At 39.2% G+C, this 20,456-nt stretch overlaps 1 protein-coding gene across 1 annotated transcript; it reads left to right on the top strand.

The window, feature by feature from the left end:
- The first annotated feature begins 1,945 nt into the window (after positions 1 to 1,945).
- Positions 1,946 to 20,215, top strand: sgk2a (serum/glucocorticoid regulated kinase 2a). The gene is made up of 13 exons (XM_080763420.1): positions 1,946 to 2,148; positions 5,884 to 5,951; positions 7,066 to 7,127; positions 7,464 to 7,521; positions 9,528 to 9,611; positions 11,977 to 12,108; positions 14,255 to 14,367; positions 14,496 to 14,532; positions 14,675 to 14,761; positions 16,045 to 16,140; positions 16,726 to 16,881; positions 17,894 to 17,983; positions 18,337 to 20,215. The coding sequence occupies exons 2-13, from the start codon at positions 5,937 to 5,939 to the stop codon at positions 18,490 to 18,492; spliced, it is 1,086 nt and encodes a 361-aa protein (XP_080619546.1). The 5' UTR covers positions 1,946 to 2,148; positions 5,884 to 5,936; the 3' UTR covers positions 18,493 to 20,215.
- The last annotated feature ends 241 nt before the right edge of the window (positions 20,216 to 20,456 follow it).

Genomic DNA, 20,456 nt, shown 5'->3' with positions numbered 1-20,456 from the left:
CAGCTTCACAGTTTGTGCAATAAGAAATGTCGAGAAAGAGGTTCTGTTTAACACTTTACGCTACAGCTACTATTTTTCTTATCAAAGTACTGTAAGTTGTTACCCAGCAACACAATACAATGTATCAGATTCGTTGATACAGCTGGCTCTGTTGATACCAACAGGCCCAAGTCACCTTTGACTGGTGAACTTGTTGGAAGTGGCTACACCTCGAAAACTAATATGAACACTGGTTCATTTATTTATTTTTTATCCGCTGGTTGAAAACTACTGAAGTGGAGAGAAAGCCAATACCCAGTCTCTATTGCTCAGTGCAGAATTATTTGTTGGAAATTTGGAACTAACCATAGCCCATAGTTTTCCAGATATTATATTTTGTTACTGTGTAATTAAACTACAAGTGCAGAGATGGACGAGCTGAAATGGTAAGGCTTATCCTGTGTTTAAGTCTAAGTGACAGAATAGCATTAAAGTGACACAATCTTTTGAGTTGATATGTCTCTAAATGCAAACGTTCTTAAATTATTACTATTTTGTAATTCGTTATTCGTAATAGGAGAAAATAACATGTTGCATTAATGTTTCAGCACAATTGTGTGATCCAGGTGGATTTTACACACTAAAGTTCCCCATGGTCGCTAGACAGTGCAAATGGCCACATCTTAGCACTATAAACATTGGCTTAGCTCTAAGTTAAACATGACATAGTCAGAAATACTGTTTCAAAACTATATTTAAAGTTTCAGAAAGTTTACAAAGCTCAGAAAAATTGTACGTGTTTGATATAAACTAAAGATGAAAGAAGTTTTTAATGGAGTGTTTTAAGGGCTCTTAGAATATTGATTATCACTTTCTTTTGTGTCTCTGGTGGGATTTGTGTGTAAGAATGTGTCCGGAATTTTTTTGGTCATGAACTTCATTCATCCATATTAATAAATGTCCAAAGATGTTTTGTGTGTTTTAGAGCCTCTTTGGTGTGTGTGTGTGTGTGTGTGTGTGTGTGAGACAGTGTGTGTTTGTTTTCGGGTCTGCGTGGCATGTTCAAGCACGTGCTGCATCAGTGATCACCCATGATGTATTGTAGGCCTAATATTGACTATAAACCACTCTGGTTTACTCTGCTTATATCACATCCCCCTATCGCCTATTATTGTCGTCAACAGTTGACTGTAGTGGTGACAACTTTTGCACGCCCTTCTCCATTGACTGCTTATCTTGTTATTCCACTTCACACGCTGTACTAGCAACACACTCCACTGATAACCTATAAGACCCAACCATGCCCATCCAAGAATGAAAGTGTCCTCTTGATTGTTTGTTTGGTAAATGTTTGACACAACAAGTAACAGTCCTGAGGCAGTAGCTTTGGTTCTTCCTTTTCATCCTTTGATATGAGGCCACACTTCAGATTTAAATTAAATATATAGATTATTGTTTTAAATTAAATGTACTACCACTTTTATTGCGAAGGCAAGCCGTATTATGATGTATAATATTATAATGTTGGATTAATTTGCTTCCCAAACTTTTCTGATCAACACCCAAAAAGAGAGATTTGACAATTGCCCGGGACAGGACCCAAACAGTGAAAATATAGCTCTGGTCCAAGAGCATGTAAGGCTATGGACACGGGCTAGTGAAAATAGAAGATCTACAAACTACAAAGATCACAATATATATTTATTTATTATTTGTATCTTTTCTTTAGAATTATTTAGATTAGTTTGTTTGTTGTTTTACAATTTATGAAATTATTTGTAGGCCTACCCATAAATTTGTTCCGTGACCCACACATCGGTCCCGACCCACTGTTTGGGAAACAGTGAATTTACCTGCTTCACCGCCCCTTTTGGTGTTCCCTGTTATCCTTGGTTATCAATGATTCACCGCTCCTGACGTAGGCTAACGTCCTCTACCAATAGAGTTCTCCAAGACAAGTGGCCAGAGTCAGCTTTCTCTAAGTTTTCTCTTCAGTCTTCACACTTTTCTCACTAAAGTTATTCGTGCCGTGGTGTCTTTGTAATTGTCCACAAATCAGCGACGTCCACTCACTACGATACAGGAGAAGAAAGTGAATATTCTCATTGAGACTGAATGAACTCTAAGCTGCTGTGAACTGTTTAATACCGCTCATTGAACTTGCGACAGGTGAGATAACTTTTTTGTTTTGCTTTGTTGAGCGAAATATAGAAAAACGCGGTTGTTGATACAGAACATGCACTGGACACATGTGCAGGCTCTGACATTAACCCTGTTGATTGATTGAATACCTACTATTGAATACAGTTCTCGGAAGAAAATTTAATTTCACAGCTTCACAGGAGCTAAAACATTGTGTTGTAAATGCCACGAGTGTGTGTGTGTGTGTGTGTGTGTGTGTGTGTGTGTGTGTGTGTGTGTGTGTGTGCGCGTGCGTGCTATTATAGGTCTACTGCTGTACCTGTATGGTGTATGTACTACATGTACTGTACTGTACCCTTATACTCCACCAGAAGTCATTAAGACAAGGCATATCTCCTTATATAATCTATAAGCAGTGACTAATATAGGACACCATACATTTTGGGGCGTGTATAGCTTAGGCTTTCTGAAAACACATTGACAGAGATTAAGCTGGTATATGAAAAGGGGTTGTCATTGTGGTAAAACCTGTTAATCTATCTATCTATCTATCTATCTATCTATCTATCTATCTATCTATCTATCTATCTATCTATCTATCTATCTATCTATCTATCTATCTATCTATCTATCTATCTATCTAATATCTAACTATCTATCTATATTGAAGGGGCATTAATTTATTATTCCACGGTTTGGTACACTGTTCATTCATAGCATATCGTATTCTGCTATGACCCCCATGTCTCTCTCTACCTATCGTAACCCTCATGTCATGTCACCCTCTTTCTGCTGTAATCTTCATTGAAATTAATTTATTAATTTAGGAATGACCCATTGAGATACATACAGTATCTCGTTTTCGAGAGGGCCCTAAAACCCTCATGTCATGTATCACTCTCTAGTACTGTAATTAACCATGTCACTCTGCTGCACAGGCGAATACTTCTTATGAGGGTTACAGCACTCAATCTCTCTAGTGCTGTAACCCCCATGTCATTTGTCAATTGTCACTCTCTAGTGCTGTTAGTTGTAACCCTCATGTCATGTGTCACGTACACACTAGTAAGTCATGTGTCACCCTCTTCTGCTGTAACCTTCAGTGCATTTTTTAGGAATAGTACTATAACCCTTTGAGATACAGTATCTTGTTGTCGAGAGGGTCCTAAAACCCTCATGTCATGTGTCACTATCTCTAGTGCTGTAAACCTCATGTCATGGGTTATGCTGCGTTCACACGGCAGATGCAAAGATACAGTCTACCATTCATTTTCAGTGGAAGCCAGCAACATATAGATACAAAGATACATCCGACGTTTGTTTGCTGCAAAAGCTTCAAAGCTACAAAGTTATTAAAACGTTGTACGTTGGTTTCAACTTCAGCTACAAAGATACAAAGCTACAAATACGCTGTGTAGCTTTGCATCTTTGTATCTTTTTCCTTTACCTGAAGGCACCATCACTCTCCATCACTCTTTTCTGTCACTTATTCTGCTGCAATCCTCATATCATGTGCGGCAGTGGCTCAGGAGGTTGAGCCAGTTCAATCCCGGGCTCCAGTGTCCTTGAGCAAGACGCTGAACCCCTAATTGCTCCCCATGAGCAGGTTGGTGCCTTGCATGGTTATTTCCTCCGCCATGGCCCATCGGTGTGTGTGTGTGTGTGTGTGTGTGTGTGTGTGTGTGTGTGTGTGTGTGTGTGTGTGTGTGTGTGTGTGTGTGTGAATGGGTGAACTGAACAATCTAGAATCAGAATCAATCTTTATTGTCACATCATATTACAAGTAACATGGGTGGAATTCTTGGTGGTGCAGGCTCATCATTGCAATTAAAAGATAGAGAGAAAAACATAAAGTGCTTAGTACATAAACTAATCTACATGATACAATATGTATACAAAAAATAAATAATAGTTGATGTAGTCTACGTGTATATATAAAGGAGTCTCTACTAAAACAAGAGACAAATTCAGTTCAGTCTGTGCAGTGCCACCAGACCTAGTTCTTGTTCAGCAGTCTATAGTTGGTTTCACATTGGACGCGTTTTTCGGAAAACCGATGGAGAAACGCCACTAGAAATCCTTAATTGTCGACAAATAGAAACTGTTCAAGAGTCTGGTGGTGCTGCTCTTGATACTTGTGTAACGTTGGATAAAGGCACCATTTACTCTCTTCTGCTGTGATCCTCGTGTGTCATTTAGAATTTTGATGCTTTGATGACCACACATTGGTTCTGATTGGTTGTCTGTAACTTTAGTGATATTGTCAGCCTGTGTGAATCACACAGGGAAGTCTACACGACCTAAACATGTTTGTGAAACGTATCTTGAACATGCAAGTGGCAGTGTGTGGGTATGATCTTTCCAGATTCATCTCACCTACTGTACTGTTTTGATGCCTCTGCTTGTATAGTAAGTGGATGTGCAGACCTACTATAGAATTAAAATGAAAGGATCTTCGGTAAGACTTTATATTAACGTCGGGTCTATAAATAATGCATTACATAAAGCATTATAATGCACTTATACTGCTTCATAACACTCGTTATGAAACATAAATGTTTATAATAATGCATAATAATTTATAACACACTTTATACCTAACTAACTTATAATGCATTATGATCAGCACTTATAATACCTTCTAAAATCTAAACGTTGTTATAAGTTGTCACATGATTATAAACATTCATAGCTAGTGCCTTATAAGTGCATTATGAATATGATGCATTATAAATGTGATTATAATGCAATATAGACCCGACCTTTAAGTAAAGTGTCAACGGATCTTCTTGTGTGTGTGTGTGTGTGTGTGTGTGTGTGTGTGTGTGTGTGTGTGTGTGTGTGTGTGTGTGTGTGTGTGTGTGTGTGTGTGTGTGTGTGTGTGTGTGTGTGTGTGTGTGTGTGTGTGTGCGCGTGCGTCCGTGCGTGCGTGTGTGTGACTACTTCCTGCACATGTTGATGGGTGCTAGAATGGCAAAAGAATATTTTCAATGTAAACCTGACCACTGATACAGGACCCTCACCCCAAAACACACACACACACACACACACACACACACACACACACACACACACACACACACACACACACACACACACACACACAGACACACACACACACAATGTCCACACTGCAGCTAATGTTCCTGCTAAAGTGTTCCAAACCAGAACTACCAGTTCCTCTAGTCTACATCATGTTGGCATAGGGGGACCAGCAGCATATTTTGAACAGGGTTGCCAAGTCCACTTACCGTATTTACCGCGACTTTGGGCTTGGGTTTTTCTGAGACTTGCGTGTTGCAAGTTGCGTTTTTTCTTTGATGCGTTTTTTGAGAATGATCTACTATCATTCTCCGTAGGTTTGGCAGAGTTTGAATCACATTGAGTGACAGACAGTCTGCTGGCTTGTCAGTGACATTCAGCCCTCTCATGAATATCTGTGTGCACGCACACACACACACTCGCATACATACCTCCCTCAATATGCTACCAATGAAGCGTGTTGTTAAAAAATAACTCCCTCCCCCACACATACATGTGAAATGCTAATATTCTATGATGCCGCGGTGAACACAGACAGGGATATATGTGTGTGGGTGTGAGCATATACAGTATTTGGGCTTGTTTTGGCTTGTTTTTCGAGATGAGATTTGGCTTATTTCTCTCGCGAGATTTCACTTGTTTTTGGAGGTGGGTTGGCTTATTTCTCTCACAAGAGTTTTCTTTACAGTTTGGGTGAATATCTCTTCTCTTCTCTGACAGATCTATGAGACACTGATGTAGTGTTGGTAGTGGGCACGGTATGGACCATAACCATGGCACACAGTAATGTGAGTGGCATCTCTTACAATTTTGACAGCTAATTTAGTCATAGTCTTTTGATTAAAATAAAATTTAGTTTTAGTCACATTTATGTCATCTGAAATGTTTAACTTTTAGTCGACTAATTATCATTTTAGTTGAAATCTACAGTTGATTTTGTCGACTAAAAAGTATTTTGGCGGACCTTGATGGCGTTATAATGCCTGATTTTACACTAGGATGCATGCTGAAAGTCGTAGCAGGACGCAACACCAAAACAAAGATATGTCTTTTAGTTTTACTGGATTTCTTCTCCACTACTCCCAATAACATTTTAGTCTAGTTTTTAATTTAGTTTTCCTCAGTGAAAAAAGTGTAGTCGAGCAACATCTTTCGTCATAGTTTAAGTCAACGAAATCAACAGAGATTTCTATTTGGTAAACGGTGCATTTATATTTTGTGTTTGTCGATTAAAGGTTCATGCTTACCCTGCTTACTCTGATCTCACTCCTGTAATTCATTTGGGATAAGAACATAATTCCAGCCTGTAATTCCTGGTCTATGTGCCATGATACGAGACCTACCTGGTACTGTAATTCCTGGTCTATGTGCAATGATACGAGACCTACCTGGTACCAGAAATGTTCAACTAACTCTAACTCTCAACTAAAACTAACTCTAAAAACAAAACAAAAGAAAAACAAATGCAACCGGACTCAAACTGACAATTTCATGACATTTGTCACTGGCAGAGTTACAAAAGGGTAAATTAATGAGATGAGAGTATTTTACTGTGTAGGGCTGTAGGCCATCTTCTTCCTACATTAATGGCATTGTTTAAATCAACTAGGGATGCTAAATGTGACAAGTATAAAAGTCGTATAGATTATATTATTATTATTATATATTTCATATAGAATAAAGTATGCATTTATACAAAGTAAAATATGCTGTCGTAATTCAACTCTGGTACGTACCTCTTACATTAGCACTGAGCATTCTACTGTGTACAGTTATATGTATACAGAATAAATCATTACAAAAATATATATCTATTGTTTATGTCATTGTTATAATGTCCCTATAGTCAGTTTCACTTAATTAATGAATGCTTCCCCGTTTGACCTCCATGTGTATCCTCAGCTTCGTTCATCATCCTCCACCTCTGGTGATGAGGTCAACCTGGGACCTTCAGCCAATCCACAGTCAGTAACTCTGCTTTTTATTCAACAAATACTGTACATACTGTGTCTCGTGTCACTTTAGTATCCAATCGTAACCAGAGGTTGATTTGTCCACACTTAACGGGGAATGGTCCCACGGCGAGGGATTATTGTCGATGATGACAAATGCATTGTTAAGGAACTTTACCACCAATGCATTTTTAAAACTGGGGCATCTACTGGTGTGGGGATTTCCTTTATTTTCAACTATGCATTTAAGCACTTAATTTGTAACGACAAAATACACATGTATGCATACATGTACACTTTGTACGTACTGTATGTGTAATAATGTGTAATGCATATTTATCTTTTCAGTGCCAAGCCCACTGACTTTGACTTCTTGGCTGTCATTGGAAAAGGAACATTTGGGAAGGTAAGGAGAGAGACATACAGTACAAATAACAGCTATAGACATACAGTACATTGTAGGAACATTTAGAACGAGAATATATATATATATTTTTGAAGGTTTTTTGCAACTTAATGGCTGTAAAATGGAAGTTTAGAGTATATAGTACACATATTGCATGCATAAACAGGGCCACAGACACATGGAAAGAGAGATAGAGAAAAGCGATAGCTATGTGTTGTGTATGAGGCAGGTAGCTGACGTCAAAAATAGAAGCACAAATGGATGTGCTGAGACAGGGAAAGCGATAGCGGAGCTGTTGCTAATGCTTAATTTATACTCTGTTTTACGATGGTGTCACTTGCTGAAAATAACCAATCTACAAGCTTGTGTATCACCTATTTCTGGTTAATGGCACCGTCAAATGAGGCTTAAAGGCGTAGTGACATGAAAAATACGTTATTCACACTGGAAAAGATCTACCCAAAACCAGAACAAAATGGAATGCTATTTAGCTCTAAACAGAGAATACACAGTAGCAGAATACTTGAGCACTGTAACTGATCCAAAACTATGGAAAACATTAACTTAATATAGACTCAGTGAACACAGTCTTGCGAATGAGAAAGGCCGCCATAGGCAGACCTGGCTCCCAAGAGAAGACAGACTATGCACCCACTGCACACAAAACGAGGTACACTTCCTAAGCGCCTGCCCACTGTACCAAGATATCAGAGACAATGTGCAAACAGCAGCAAGATTTGTGAGCTGCTGTGACAGAAGAAGCTTGATGTCAAATGGAATACAAGCACTCAGGAATACAAATCATTGTGTGTACACTGTTTATACCCTACACTGTTTGCAGCAAATGACCTCGGCACATAGAAATACTATTTTATATAAACAGAGCAACTAACTTTAATTCAATTACATTTGAATAAATTGCTGCTACTTGTCGCTAATGTATTTTATACTAAGTGAATGCAAAAACATTGAAATACTGCTGTCAACTTTTAAAAGTATAAAGCTAGACAAAAATAGAAAAAGAACCACCGCTCATCCGCTGAAAGAACTTAAGAGAGGTGCTGGAGCCACAAAGGGAACATGAGAAAAAAGAAATTGGAAGCTTCGCACACTCAGATCTGCGCACAATCAATTTATTTGGCAAGCTTTTGGTCTACTGACCTTCTTCAGGCCTGAAGTATAAAGCTAGAAAATGCACAATCTTTTTATAGTTAATAACACAGCTCTGTTTACACCTTTATTTTATTCCAATTTATATTCAATCTGTATTTGTACATACATTGTTTTATCTTGATTTTGTCTTGTTCCGCTTTTGCTTTGGCAATGTAAACGTACGTTTTCTCATGCCAATAAAGCTCCTTTGGATTGAATTGGACAGACAGACGAACAGATAGTAGACACTGTAGACAGGGTCAGATGGAGAGAGACGACTGTCTGGTCCAAATGAGCCATGCTACTTCATAAATCATTAACTTTAGAGTCCGCTCAGATCTGCTTGGGTTACCTTGACGTCAGAGGATGGAATGGCAAAATATTAGGAAATGACATGACAGCGGGCCACACGAAGAGACAATCCTGACAACTCATGTCGTTGTACTTCCCATAACATCCCTTGCTCCACTCTGCAGATTTGTATCTCTAAATAAGAAGTATCTTTTATCATCAAGATATACCTGTTTTCATGTTTTATTTCTATCAACAAAGATCTCAGATTTCTCAGTATCATCCTTTTCCACAGATCACATAGCTGTGTGTGTGTGTGTGTGTGTGTGTGTGTGTGTGTGTGTGTGTGTGTGTGTGTGTGTGTGTGTGTGTGTGTGTGTGTGTGTGTGTGTGTGTGTGTGTGTGTGTGTGTGTGTGTGTGTGTGCGTGCGTGCGTGCGTGCGTGCGTGCGTGCGTGCGTGCGTGTGTTCACATAGGGATTTGATGTAACATCTAGATAATGGTGTGACAAAGTGGTGGTTCTGAGTGTGTACTAAACAAACTGGTAACATGCTTCCATGCAGGTCCTGCTTGCCAAACATAAAGCCGACAAAAAATTCTATGCCGTGAAAGTCCTGCAGAAGAAAGTTATCCTGAAGAAAAAAGAGGTGGGTTATGCTACTCCATTTTCAAATCCTCTTCTCTTCTCTTCTCTTCTCTTCTCTTCTCTTCTCTTCTCTTCTCTTCTCTTCTCTTCTCTTCTCTTCTCTTCTCTTCTCTTCTCTTCTCTTCTCTTCTCTTCTCTTCTCTTCTCTTCTCTTCTCTTCTCTTCTCTTCTCTTCTCTTCTCTTCTCTTCTCTTCTCTCTTTGCCTCCAATCTTCATTTCTTTCAGAAGCAAAGTATACTAATCATGCTTGCAGACGGAGCTTTCAATAATAAGTCCCACCTATTATAACCATAAGCCCAGGGAATAGTTTTTATGCAAGATACTGACTCTGTATGAGCTGTTAGGGTTAGGGTCCTACAGTAGATAGACCCTAACAGTTCATATAGAGTCAGTAACTTGATATAGTGCATTCAAAAAACGCTCATAAGTGCAAAATACTAAGTTATTTTCAGATCCTCAAGAGGTCATGGAAAGAATTATTTGCCTTGGTGAGCACAACGTTAATGTTACAGAAACAGGTTGTGCATCATTGGATGTGCAATGTGCATAGATTTAAGTGGTTCTGAGTAGCTGAATAATTCAAATGTTATAGTGGATATGAAAAATGGCAAGGATGTGACAAATCTGGGATCTGCGAATTTGCACAATTAATTCAGCATAATACAAGGCACTGAAATTAATAACTCATTGGTGTGTGTGTGTGTGTGTATTATATTCCTGTGTCGCTGCAGTAAAGCAATAGCGCTGCCTGTAGAAAGTGACAGATATTATGGTTATGATCACAATCTAATCTAATCTACAACTTGTTCTGATCTTTGTACTCAAACTGTACAACTCCATGAAAATAAGCTGCAACAATGTACTGTATGTAGAAAACAGCAAGTTATCCCCATACATTTAACACCTTTGTGGAGTACCTGACTGAACCACAAACACTTGGAATCAAATCCTCTAATCTGCTGTCAAATCAGGCCTTTAATTGGAAGTGCTTTCTCCTGTTTGAGATCGGGCAGTATGCCAACAGTGTAGAGAGAGTGGTATTGGATCATGGGTCAACTCAAGTTGAAGTGTTATTTGACTATCATCCTCTCTGTGCTTTTACTCTTGACAGGTACGTGTGTCATTTTGCACATTTCTGTCTCATGCCGTTTGTTAGATGTAAATGTTAGAACAGTCGACTACTATAATGCCCTGAATAATGCTTTCTGGTCAAAATGCTGCTTTTCATGAACTAGAATTGTCTACGCCTGTAAATACCCATTAATAATAATAATAATGATGATAATTAAATAAATTAATAAAAATGGAAGTGGAACGCAAACAACCCTAAATTGATTAAGAAAAAGAGAGAGAGAAATTATGTAAGTGTAAATTCATACCATAATATAAAGAGGCAAAACACAATGAAGTGGGATAGTTCCATACAGCTGTGTGCAACATTAAACACGATTCATTCATATCCCTGAAGTCTTTCTGTCAGGTCTGACTACCTGCTACCAGATGAAAATGTAATTGTTCCTTGTCTGCTCGCCCTAACCTGATGGTGGTAATCATGTGATGACACAGGGAGAAACAGATGTGGTTTATTTTCGTTCACCGTACATCCTCTGAAGTAATAATAATGCTTTGCCTCCTCCTTTCTTCATTCCTGTACATCTCCCTTCTTCTCATCAGCTTCCTTATGATCCTTAATCTCTTAAATGTTCTATACTTGTTGGTCTTGTCTTTCCACTGTTCTTGCAGCACCTTCGTCAGTAGCTCTCCATCCGACCTATCTCCTTCTCCCTCCTTGTCTACATCTCTTAGACGACTCTTTCTCCCTGTAACACCCTCCCTCTCACTCCATATTTATCTGCCTTTTCTTTCTTCCGTTCTGCATCGTCTGTGATTAGTTCTCTAAAGGTCAAAGAGTATTATACTCGATGATAACGGTGGACTTAGGGATTTGGTGCCTGGCCAAGCCATTCTACCTCTGCCTCTCTTCTACTTTGGCATTCAAAGTGAAAAGAGAGGAATTGAGGACAAGCTCCTGCAGTCAATGACCTGTTTAGGAGGATTCACTTGTGTACCTACACGGCTTGATTCTGTAAAAAAGTAAATATGGGTCATCTCATTATGCTCCCCCCCCCCCCCCAGGACTTACTAACATTATGTAATTAATATTATAGGAGAACGTTTCAAGGTTTTGAGGAATGTTAAAAAAAATCAATAACAATAACGCAATTTAAAAAATGAAAGGTCTGATGACATAGACAAAATAAATAACATCTTCTATTTTTGGAATATAGGTCTTAAAGTGGTTAGATTTAAATGATCACTCTGAATATGACTTTGTGCTGATCAACCACTCCTTCTCCCCCTGTAGCAAAAGAACATAATGGCAGAGAGGAACGTGCTGTTGAAGAGTCTGCAGCACCCATTCCTGGTGGGACTCCATTACTCATTCCAGACCCCAGAGAAGCTTTACTTTGTCCTCGACTACGTTAACGGAGGAGAGGTACAGCAGTGCACACACATCATCTGTGCCTGAATCTGACATAGGAAGATAACAGTAGAGTTCAATAGACGCGCATGCGCACGCACGTACACACACACACACACACACACACACACACACACACACACACACACACACACACACACACACACACACACACACACACACACACACACACACCACTTGGATTTAGTCAAATCAAACAGGATATCTAAATTATTAACTTTTATATTACCATGGAGGTAATTAAGTTGTTGCTGAGTGGAACAATAAGTCCTTCCAAAAGTAACACGTCTGAGATAATCTCTAAGCAATAAAGGAGATCTTAATCCCAAAACACATTCACTCACCCCATTTCATTCCTCAACTAAATTTAAACGAATGCTTAGCAATAGAGGGACAGAAAACACACTGCTAGAGAAGGAAGTAGTTGATTAGTTTATTAGTTATTTTTGTTAAAATACATGTATTGATCCTTTTAATTGTCATTGATTATATAACCTCCCCACCTGAGTTAATATATTTATCAGACCTGATAATCGATAGTACTGGAGAGAGGCCTTCATTTCAGATGTCTTGCCAGTGTGTCTCTCGAAGTGTGTGCCAGTGTACTTTGACATGCAGGCTAGCGTATTTTAAATGATTTGAATAAAGCATGTTCAAATGTAGTTTCATCCTGTTCTGGATTGAAGTGAACTATGGCTGAGACTCCTGATTTGGCTCTCTCAGTTGCTTTCTGTTATGTATTCAGCCTATTCACATGCAATGTGCTTTCCTGTAGTTCAGCTGTGGTAGGACACAGCAGGCTGGACTGTAACAATGTTCCTAATAAGTAATCCTTTATGTTCAATCAGCCAAGCTGCATTGGCTTGTTACCAATATTACCCCACTAGTGGCTTGTTTCCAACCATAGAGGCCCTGTTGTACTACTTTTACTGCACAACCATATACAAGGCTTTGAATTGTTACATTTATTGCACGCAGCATCACGCCGTCCACCCTAAGATTGTTTAGGAGCGCACACACACACACACACACGACACACACACGCACACGCATCGATTAAACACACGCATCGATTAAAACCAACCTTAATTTCACACCAAGAAACAAAGTTTACAAAGGCTTAACATAGGAATAAGCCTGAATAAGCCCATCGGGTGACCTGATAACTCCTGTAGCGTCAGGGTTAAGTGACGTGCTGATTAACATTGTCCAATGCAACACTGGTAATAGAGTACCACAGTCACAGTCACTACACACTGTAGTACAGTGTGTAGTGAGTTCGCAATGGGTTCTCCTGCCAGATTTTCTATTTTGCCTACACCCACTCTTCAACAATTAATTCTGAAGTGCATCATTAAACCTATAGTAATTTCCTGTGTGGTAAGTAAAAATATTTAGGACGACCGTTGAGCAGATTCTACTCTATGGCTCCGAGACATGGACACTTTCAAAGAAACAAGAGAATCATTTGGATGGCACCGCCTTCTAATGAGAGCGCAAAATCTGTCTTGGAAGATCCACCCTTCGACTAATCTAATATACGGCAATCTTTCCTCACAGACATGATTAACAGTGGCTACGCTGAATTGGTGCCAGTGGACCAATCGCTAGGGACACATGCTTCAGTAGGCAGGAACTGGGGGTGGCAATGAAGGACCGGTGCTTCAGTAGGCAGGAACTGGGGGTGGCAATGAAGGACCGGGAAGTCTGGTGTAGCATTGTGGAATCCATGATCTCGACTGCGGTCGAAAAATGATGATGATGATGTGTGGTTCAGAAATCATGAAAAGTGTGTTGGTTTGTGGAGATGATCTTGTTGAACTTAATGTGTGGATATCATATAAGCCTATAATAAGTTTGCTACAGGGTGTATTTTCTTCAATTATCTAAAATCCAATCTAATGCATAAAATCTGTGGTAGAAACCCATGATGGAGGTAACTTCTGGGTTGGCCTTAAAAACAATGTTGTCATTGTGCTATTGTACTATTTTAATTAGCTTCCCTCTTGCTCTTCTTTCCTTCTCATGGTCTCTTTGGTCATCGTCATGCTGTCACTTTGCCCTGTCTCTCCATCACTGGCTTCTTTTCCACACCTTCATGTCTATTCTCTTTCTCTCTGTCACTCCTTATATCTTCCAGTTGTTCTTCCACCTCCAAAGAGAGAGGTGTTTCTCAGAGCCCAGAGCGAGGTTCTACTCTGCTGAGGTAGCCAGCGCCATCGGCTACCTCCATTCGCTTAACATCGTTTACAGGTCAAACATGCACACACATTTTGAGTCAATATACAACCAAACAGAATAAACAAAGATTTCACAACTGTTATTGACAAACTAAAATGTACTTTTTTGTCTTATTAACCCTGTTATTTTGTCTATTGCAGAGATCTGAAACCAGAGAACATTCTCTTAGACTCACAAGTAAGTTTGCCATAGATAAAATATTTTGCTAAAACATATTTGGACAAATCTGTTTATCTGGAACATAAGCATACTGTTGTATGTCTGCATAATTTGTATGTATGTAAGTATGTGAAAGCACTTATATTTATATATTTTGCAGGGCCATATTGTTTTGACAGACTTTGGACTGTGCAAAGAAGGTGTGGAGCCAGAGACCACAACCTCGACTTTCTGTGGGACCCCAGAGGTGAGGAAATGACACCATACATAACACAGACATATCATAATGTCTTTGGCTTCACCAAACATCTCATACGTAAGAGCCATGCATCACATAGAAACACCAACAGTTTGGAAACAATATATTTTCTTCCCAAAACATAATATAAAAACTAAGAAAATGAAAATGCTAGTGGCAAGTCGTGCCTCTGCCTCTTAAGAAAGCATACACATGGTCATAATGAGGACATGCCAAAAATGTAAAGATAAAGTCCCTAAAAATCACATTTTAATGACTTCCTGACATATATGATAGACCCATATAAATAAATCTTGATTTCATTCACCCGTTTGATTCCCATTGCTCACGTTCCTCCACTCGCATGACACTGTGATTTGTGACACACCTCTGTTTTTGAGCTAAACTTAGAAAAAAGGTTAGAAATAAAGCCATTTCACGATGTCATTAATTGCTACCACAGGTCCAGCCAGGTGGTAGGTAATTAGGGTCACCTGGAGATTGAAGTCTGATTAAGGGTTGAGGGTCACACGTGCACGAGTGCATGGGAGATCGAGGCCAACGATTTTCTTTGAGGCATGGCAAAGACTACTGTAGTATGTTTTCCCCCCTGTCCGACCGTCCGTGTGTTATTGTATTACCATGTTTTTTGTTCTTGCTTACTGTAAATCGCTCTGGATTAAGAGCGTCTGCTAATGCCTAAATTGTAAATTGTCTGTGTGTCTGTGTATTTGTTACCACCTAATCTCCGGCACCGTTGGCCTGGTCGCTACGAAACTCCCTGGATGCCAAGTTTGCCAACGCCGAACCTCTACCCCACATTTTCTAGAGCGGCCTGTTACAGCGCCACCATGAAAGCAGATTTTTGCTAAACACATTTTCTTTCATATATTACTCATACACATTTTATCCATACGCACACAAATCGGTACACAGTATCTCTGTAGTCATCTGATAAACACAGATCCGTCCCATTTTCCATATTCCATCCCAATTTGGCTAGTTTGTAGGATTGGTCCGTTTTGAACAAAATGCCTGAAATCATGAACGCAGCTTGTGATTTATGTGAGAATTTGCACTCAAAACGTACTACAAAATTCCCACTATAGGCAGAGGACAAAATGCCACTGTCTCCATTATGAAAAACTGTGTGTACTGAAATACTGCAAACCTAACACATTGTTGAGTAATCAGGATCTTTCCCTAGAAGGTCAATAATTAACACATTTACCTATTCCTTCATTTGATGTCTTCTTTTTCTCTCATGTTCTCCTTTGCCACCCTCTTCATAGTACCTGGCTCCAGAGGTTCTGCGTAAGGAACCGTATGACAGGACAGTAGATTGGTGGTGTCTGGGAGCTGTGCTCTACGAAATGTTATGCAGTCTGGTATGTTATATTTTGTAGAAAATAAATTTGATTCAATATGTATATTGTTGCTCTATTACGTCTGTAACAATAACATGTATGTACATGTTAACAGTACAGTGTACTGTAGATTAGAGATGTCCCGATACTGTATCGGTATCGAGAAAAGTATCGGATGGCCCTTATTTGTCATATCGGGTCATATATGACAGGTCATATATGCCAGTCTAACCACAGATCCGACACAGGGGTAAGGGGTTAACACTATGGCAGGTAAATAAAATGTTGAGATATGTGGAATTTGCTTTGGAGTTTCCCAAACTGCAAGTGCACATTTGAGTGAGGAATCTGCTATAAACACAACACGAGATATAGCTATAAACACAACATGAGATCACGACACTGGTATCGGTATTCGGTATCGGTATCGGCTAACACAGAAATTGAGGTATCGGGATCGGATCGGAAACGAAGAAAGTAAAAAGTAAAAGTAAGTAAAAAGTAGATTCGGGACATTCCTACTGTATGGGCTGTAAGTTGTGATGCATTGCACCTTCCTCAGGGTGTTAAATACCGGTAATAATATGTTTTCACCTCCCTCTCCAGCCTCCATTCTACAGCCGTGATGTTGGTGAAATGTATGATGGCATCCTCCACAAGCCTCTGCCCATTCCTCCAGGGAAGTCTGATGCTGTGTGTTCTCTCCTCGTGGGCCTCCTTCAGAAGGACCAGCACAGACGCCTCGGGGCCATCGCTGACTTTGTGAGTGTCTCATATGCGGCATAGTTGCCGTACATATTCCATTGCAGGAAATGGATAAAATAACTTGTTTCAATGGATCAAATCTAGTTATTATTTTGTCACAAGCTCTTGTTATTGCTTTTCATTGGTTAAATATTGAAAACCCTGACGTTCCTATTTTAGGCAAAGATCTTCAAAAATCTCCTCCCACCAAAAGGATCCACAGTTAAATTAAATTTAGGTTCATATCACATACCAGAAGACAAATACACAATCAATAAATAAGCCCACATAATCTCACAGTCCGTAGAAGCTATTGCGCCAGTGTCGCCAAATCATGGAAGAGAACCGATTAGAACTCTTCACAGGGTTGATTAAAGTCACATTAACACAGTTGTCAGACTCTTCTAAACGACACTTGAAATTGTATATTAAGTTTCAAAGCGCTTGACAGGCGCCATCTTGCTATCTACCCGGCCTCAACAGCAACCGCAAAGCATCATTGTATGCAACCTTTAGTTTTTGCATGATGTAGGCTCTATAGTTAGGTGAGCATGCAGTATAATTAATTAATTAATTATAATTAGATCACCTAATTATATTTCTTTGTATCATCTATTCTTTTCTCTAATCATGTAAATAACCAAAAATTCTAATCATGTTCTTGTTGTGTTTTTGTTTTGTTGTTTTGTTTATGTTTTATATACTGCAATCATGTTTTCTGGATATTCTATATCTCATGTACAATATTTCATTATAATCTATATAGGTAGAGGCCTCGTATAAGCCCCTTGGGCTTTTTTGCCTCAGCCTAGCACCTTACCCTTTTCATATTTATATGTTCACTGTGTTGTTTTTATACTGTGCTGAATAAATAAATACAAATACAACAGTGTACAAAATGCATTGAAAAGTGAGACCTTGACATCTGAAGAGCAAATTTCCGCATTAATATGTTTGGAGGCTGTAACTAGATAAGATAGAAAGTGGATGTGGTATAGGACATGATTATATTTTGCTCTTTTGTTTTCAGTTAGAAATAAAGAACCACGTCTTTTTCTCTCCAATCAACTGGGATGATCTTTATCACAAAAGAATCACTCCTCCTTACAACCCAAATGTGGTAAGTTGGATTTTTCTCGTGTCTCAGAGTGTCCACTGTCTACCAGTTTGTTGTATCACTGCTGCTAAATGAATCCACACTCACAAAATAAACAAGGCTGAATCTTTGTGTGTGTGTGTGTGTGTGTGTGTGTGTGTGTGTGTGTGTGTGTGTGTGTGTGTGTGTGTGTGTGTGTGTGTGTGTGTGTGTGTGTGTGTGTGTGTGTGTGTGTGTGTGTGTGTGTGTGTGTGTGTGTGTGTGTGTGTGTGTGTGTGTGTGTGCGCGCGTGCAAGCGTGTGAGCGTGTGTGTGTGCGTGTGTGTGTGTGCGCGCGTGTGCGTGCGTGTGTGTGTGTCTCTCTCTCCTGTCTTCCAGAAAGGTCCAGCAGACACTCAGCACATCGATCCAGAGTTCACCAGAGAGATGGTTCCAAACTCTGTGAGCCGGACGCCCGAGTTCAATGCCAGCACCAGCTCTAACAATGCTTTCAATGGTTTCTCCTATGTCTCCACTGAGGACAGCTTCCTGTGAAGCAGGACGTTACTGTCAACAATGTAAATATATATAAGAAAACAAATCTAACTGGACCAGTCGCAAGGCACAGGGTTTTTAAAATCTTTTCACCTGGGAACACTATACACACATGAATCTTGACCCAGGTTTAAACCTGGGTCAAGACCCAGAATGAAAGAAACACAGCTTAAATATATCTGCCCTACAAAGCCAAAGACCAGTATTATTCATAATGGTGTAATTTAAGAGCAACATGGACGGTGCTCAATAGCATTTGTAGTCAAGCCAAGCATAATTAGATTGAAACGCTAATGTGCCATTTACTGTAAAGCTGCAACTGAACTCATATGTTTTATTATGTCCTCTTTTTGTGCGACTCTAACACCTGTGATTTGAGCCAAGATCTCAAATGATTTATGGCACATCCAAGTGGGAACCAGCCATGGCCTGGGGAGATGTGGCGTTCAGGCAGCGATACTTTTCATTGGTATAGTAAAGCACCGCAAACTACCTACTGTACTACTGTGTACTGCAAATCGGTACACACAGTATCTTTAAAGTCATGTGATCAAGATGGATCTGTCCAATCTTTCATTCCATCCTGATTGGCTAACATTGGCTTCCAAAGTTTGCAGGATTGGTCCATTTTGAACAAAATCCTTCAAATCATGAACGCATGAGTGTGCGATTGCTGTGAAACTTTGCACGCACATTCCCAGCACATTCCCAGTACTAGGCCATGGAAGAAATGCCAGCTTTTTCACATTGGCCTGTTATAGCACCACCAAGAGGCAACAATAACCTACCTAACCTGGCAAAATACCTGTGCTCACTTTGTCTAGACAAAGATCACTTTGTCTAGTTTAAAACAAGTTATAAACTAGCTTTTTAAGCTTTAAAGTTAGGGGGTAAGTGATATTTTTAGGTTTTGTTTTTTGGTTAAAAAGTTGAGTTGGGCAGATTGTGTGGTTCTTGTCTTTAGTACAGTAGGGGTGGAACAGATGACGGAGGATTCTGATGCAGGATTCTTCCATTTAAATCACTTTATTCTCACAATATTTATCATCACACATAAATAAGATGGTAGAGAGAAAAGCACATTGTAATGGTGTGTTGACACATTCTGTCCATAGTTTAATTAGTTTGACTCAGACCAGGTGTGGATCCATCATCACTCATTGCATACAGTTATCCTTTTCTTTGTATCTATTTCTTAGAGTAGAATTGACCCAAATCCACATTTCGGTCAGTGTCCATAATCAGTAATCTAGTAATGTTCTCTCTTTAGCTTGACATTTCTTTAGCCTGTAGATATCAGTAAATAGGCTAAAAGTAATTTTGTTTTTTGAACTATAATATTATAAAGCAAACGTCTAAAGTTGTAAAGTAAACATGTATGTTCTGTAAATACTTGCAGCTTGAGATGATGGTAGTGATTTAACAATAAAGTGCCTTTCTGTGTTTGATACCTTTCCTTGCTGTAATGTAGTTTTGGGTTTTTATGATTACTGAGCAGTATGTTTAGGAGCTGATCATTGTAGGGTCCATACAGAGTATGAAATGCAACATGCAAAATGGGGCGTGTGCATGGAACTCAATTGTCCATGTTATGTTTAGGTTGTTATGTTAAAACTGTCAAGGAGAGTTAAGTCTACAGTATATGCATTATACTTAGAATATATGCCATGGGTTACATGTCAGTTTCTCTTATTAGTGGAAAAAAGGAATATATTACAATAGGATCTACCACACCATGTTAAAGTGTGGTCATTGCAAAAGTGCATGTCACAACATCTAAACTACTGCAAATGAAAAGAAATGCACCATAGACTTAGTGAATCACATCTACAAATAATGATGAACAATAAAAAAGAACACTTCATTCTATGACTAAATGTTATCTATGCCTACTTCTGCTCCACATAAGTGGATTGTGCATAGTGTAGTAGTATTATATAACTTTTGGTGAAATATAATCCCAC

The sequence above is a fragment of the Protomyctophum bolini genome (assembly GCF_963924005.1).
Source record: "Protomyctophum bolini genome assembly, chromosome: 5".
Taxonomy (NCBI): domain Eukaryota; kingdom Metazoa; phylum Chordata; class Actinopteri; order Myctophiformes; family Myctophidae; genus Protomyctophum; species Protomyctophum bolini.
Note: the sequence above shows the minus strand (reverse complement) of the source record. Positions and strands in the feature narration are given on the sequence as shown.

Excerpts from the sequence above, each read along its gene's own strand:
- sgk2a (XM_080763420.1), top strand. Across the intron at positions 12,109-14,254 it reads ACTACGTTAACGGAGGAGAG|TTGTTCTTCCACCTCCAAAG; the intron begins GTACAGCAGTGC and ends TATATCTTCCAG. Across the intron at positions 17,984-18,336 it reads CTCCTTACAACCCAAATGTG|AAAGGTCCAGCAGACACTCA; the intron begins GTAAGTTGGATT and ends CCTGTCTTCCAG.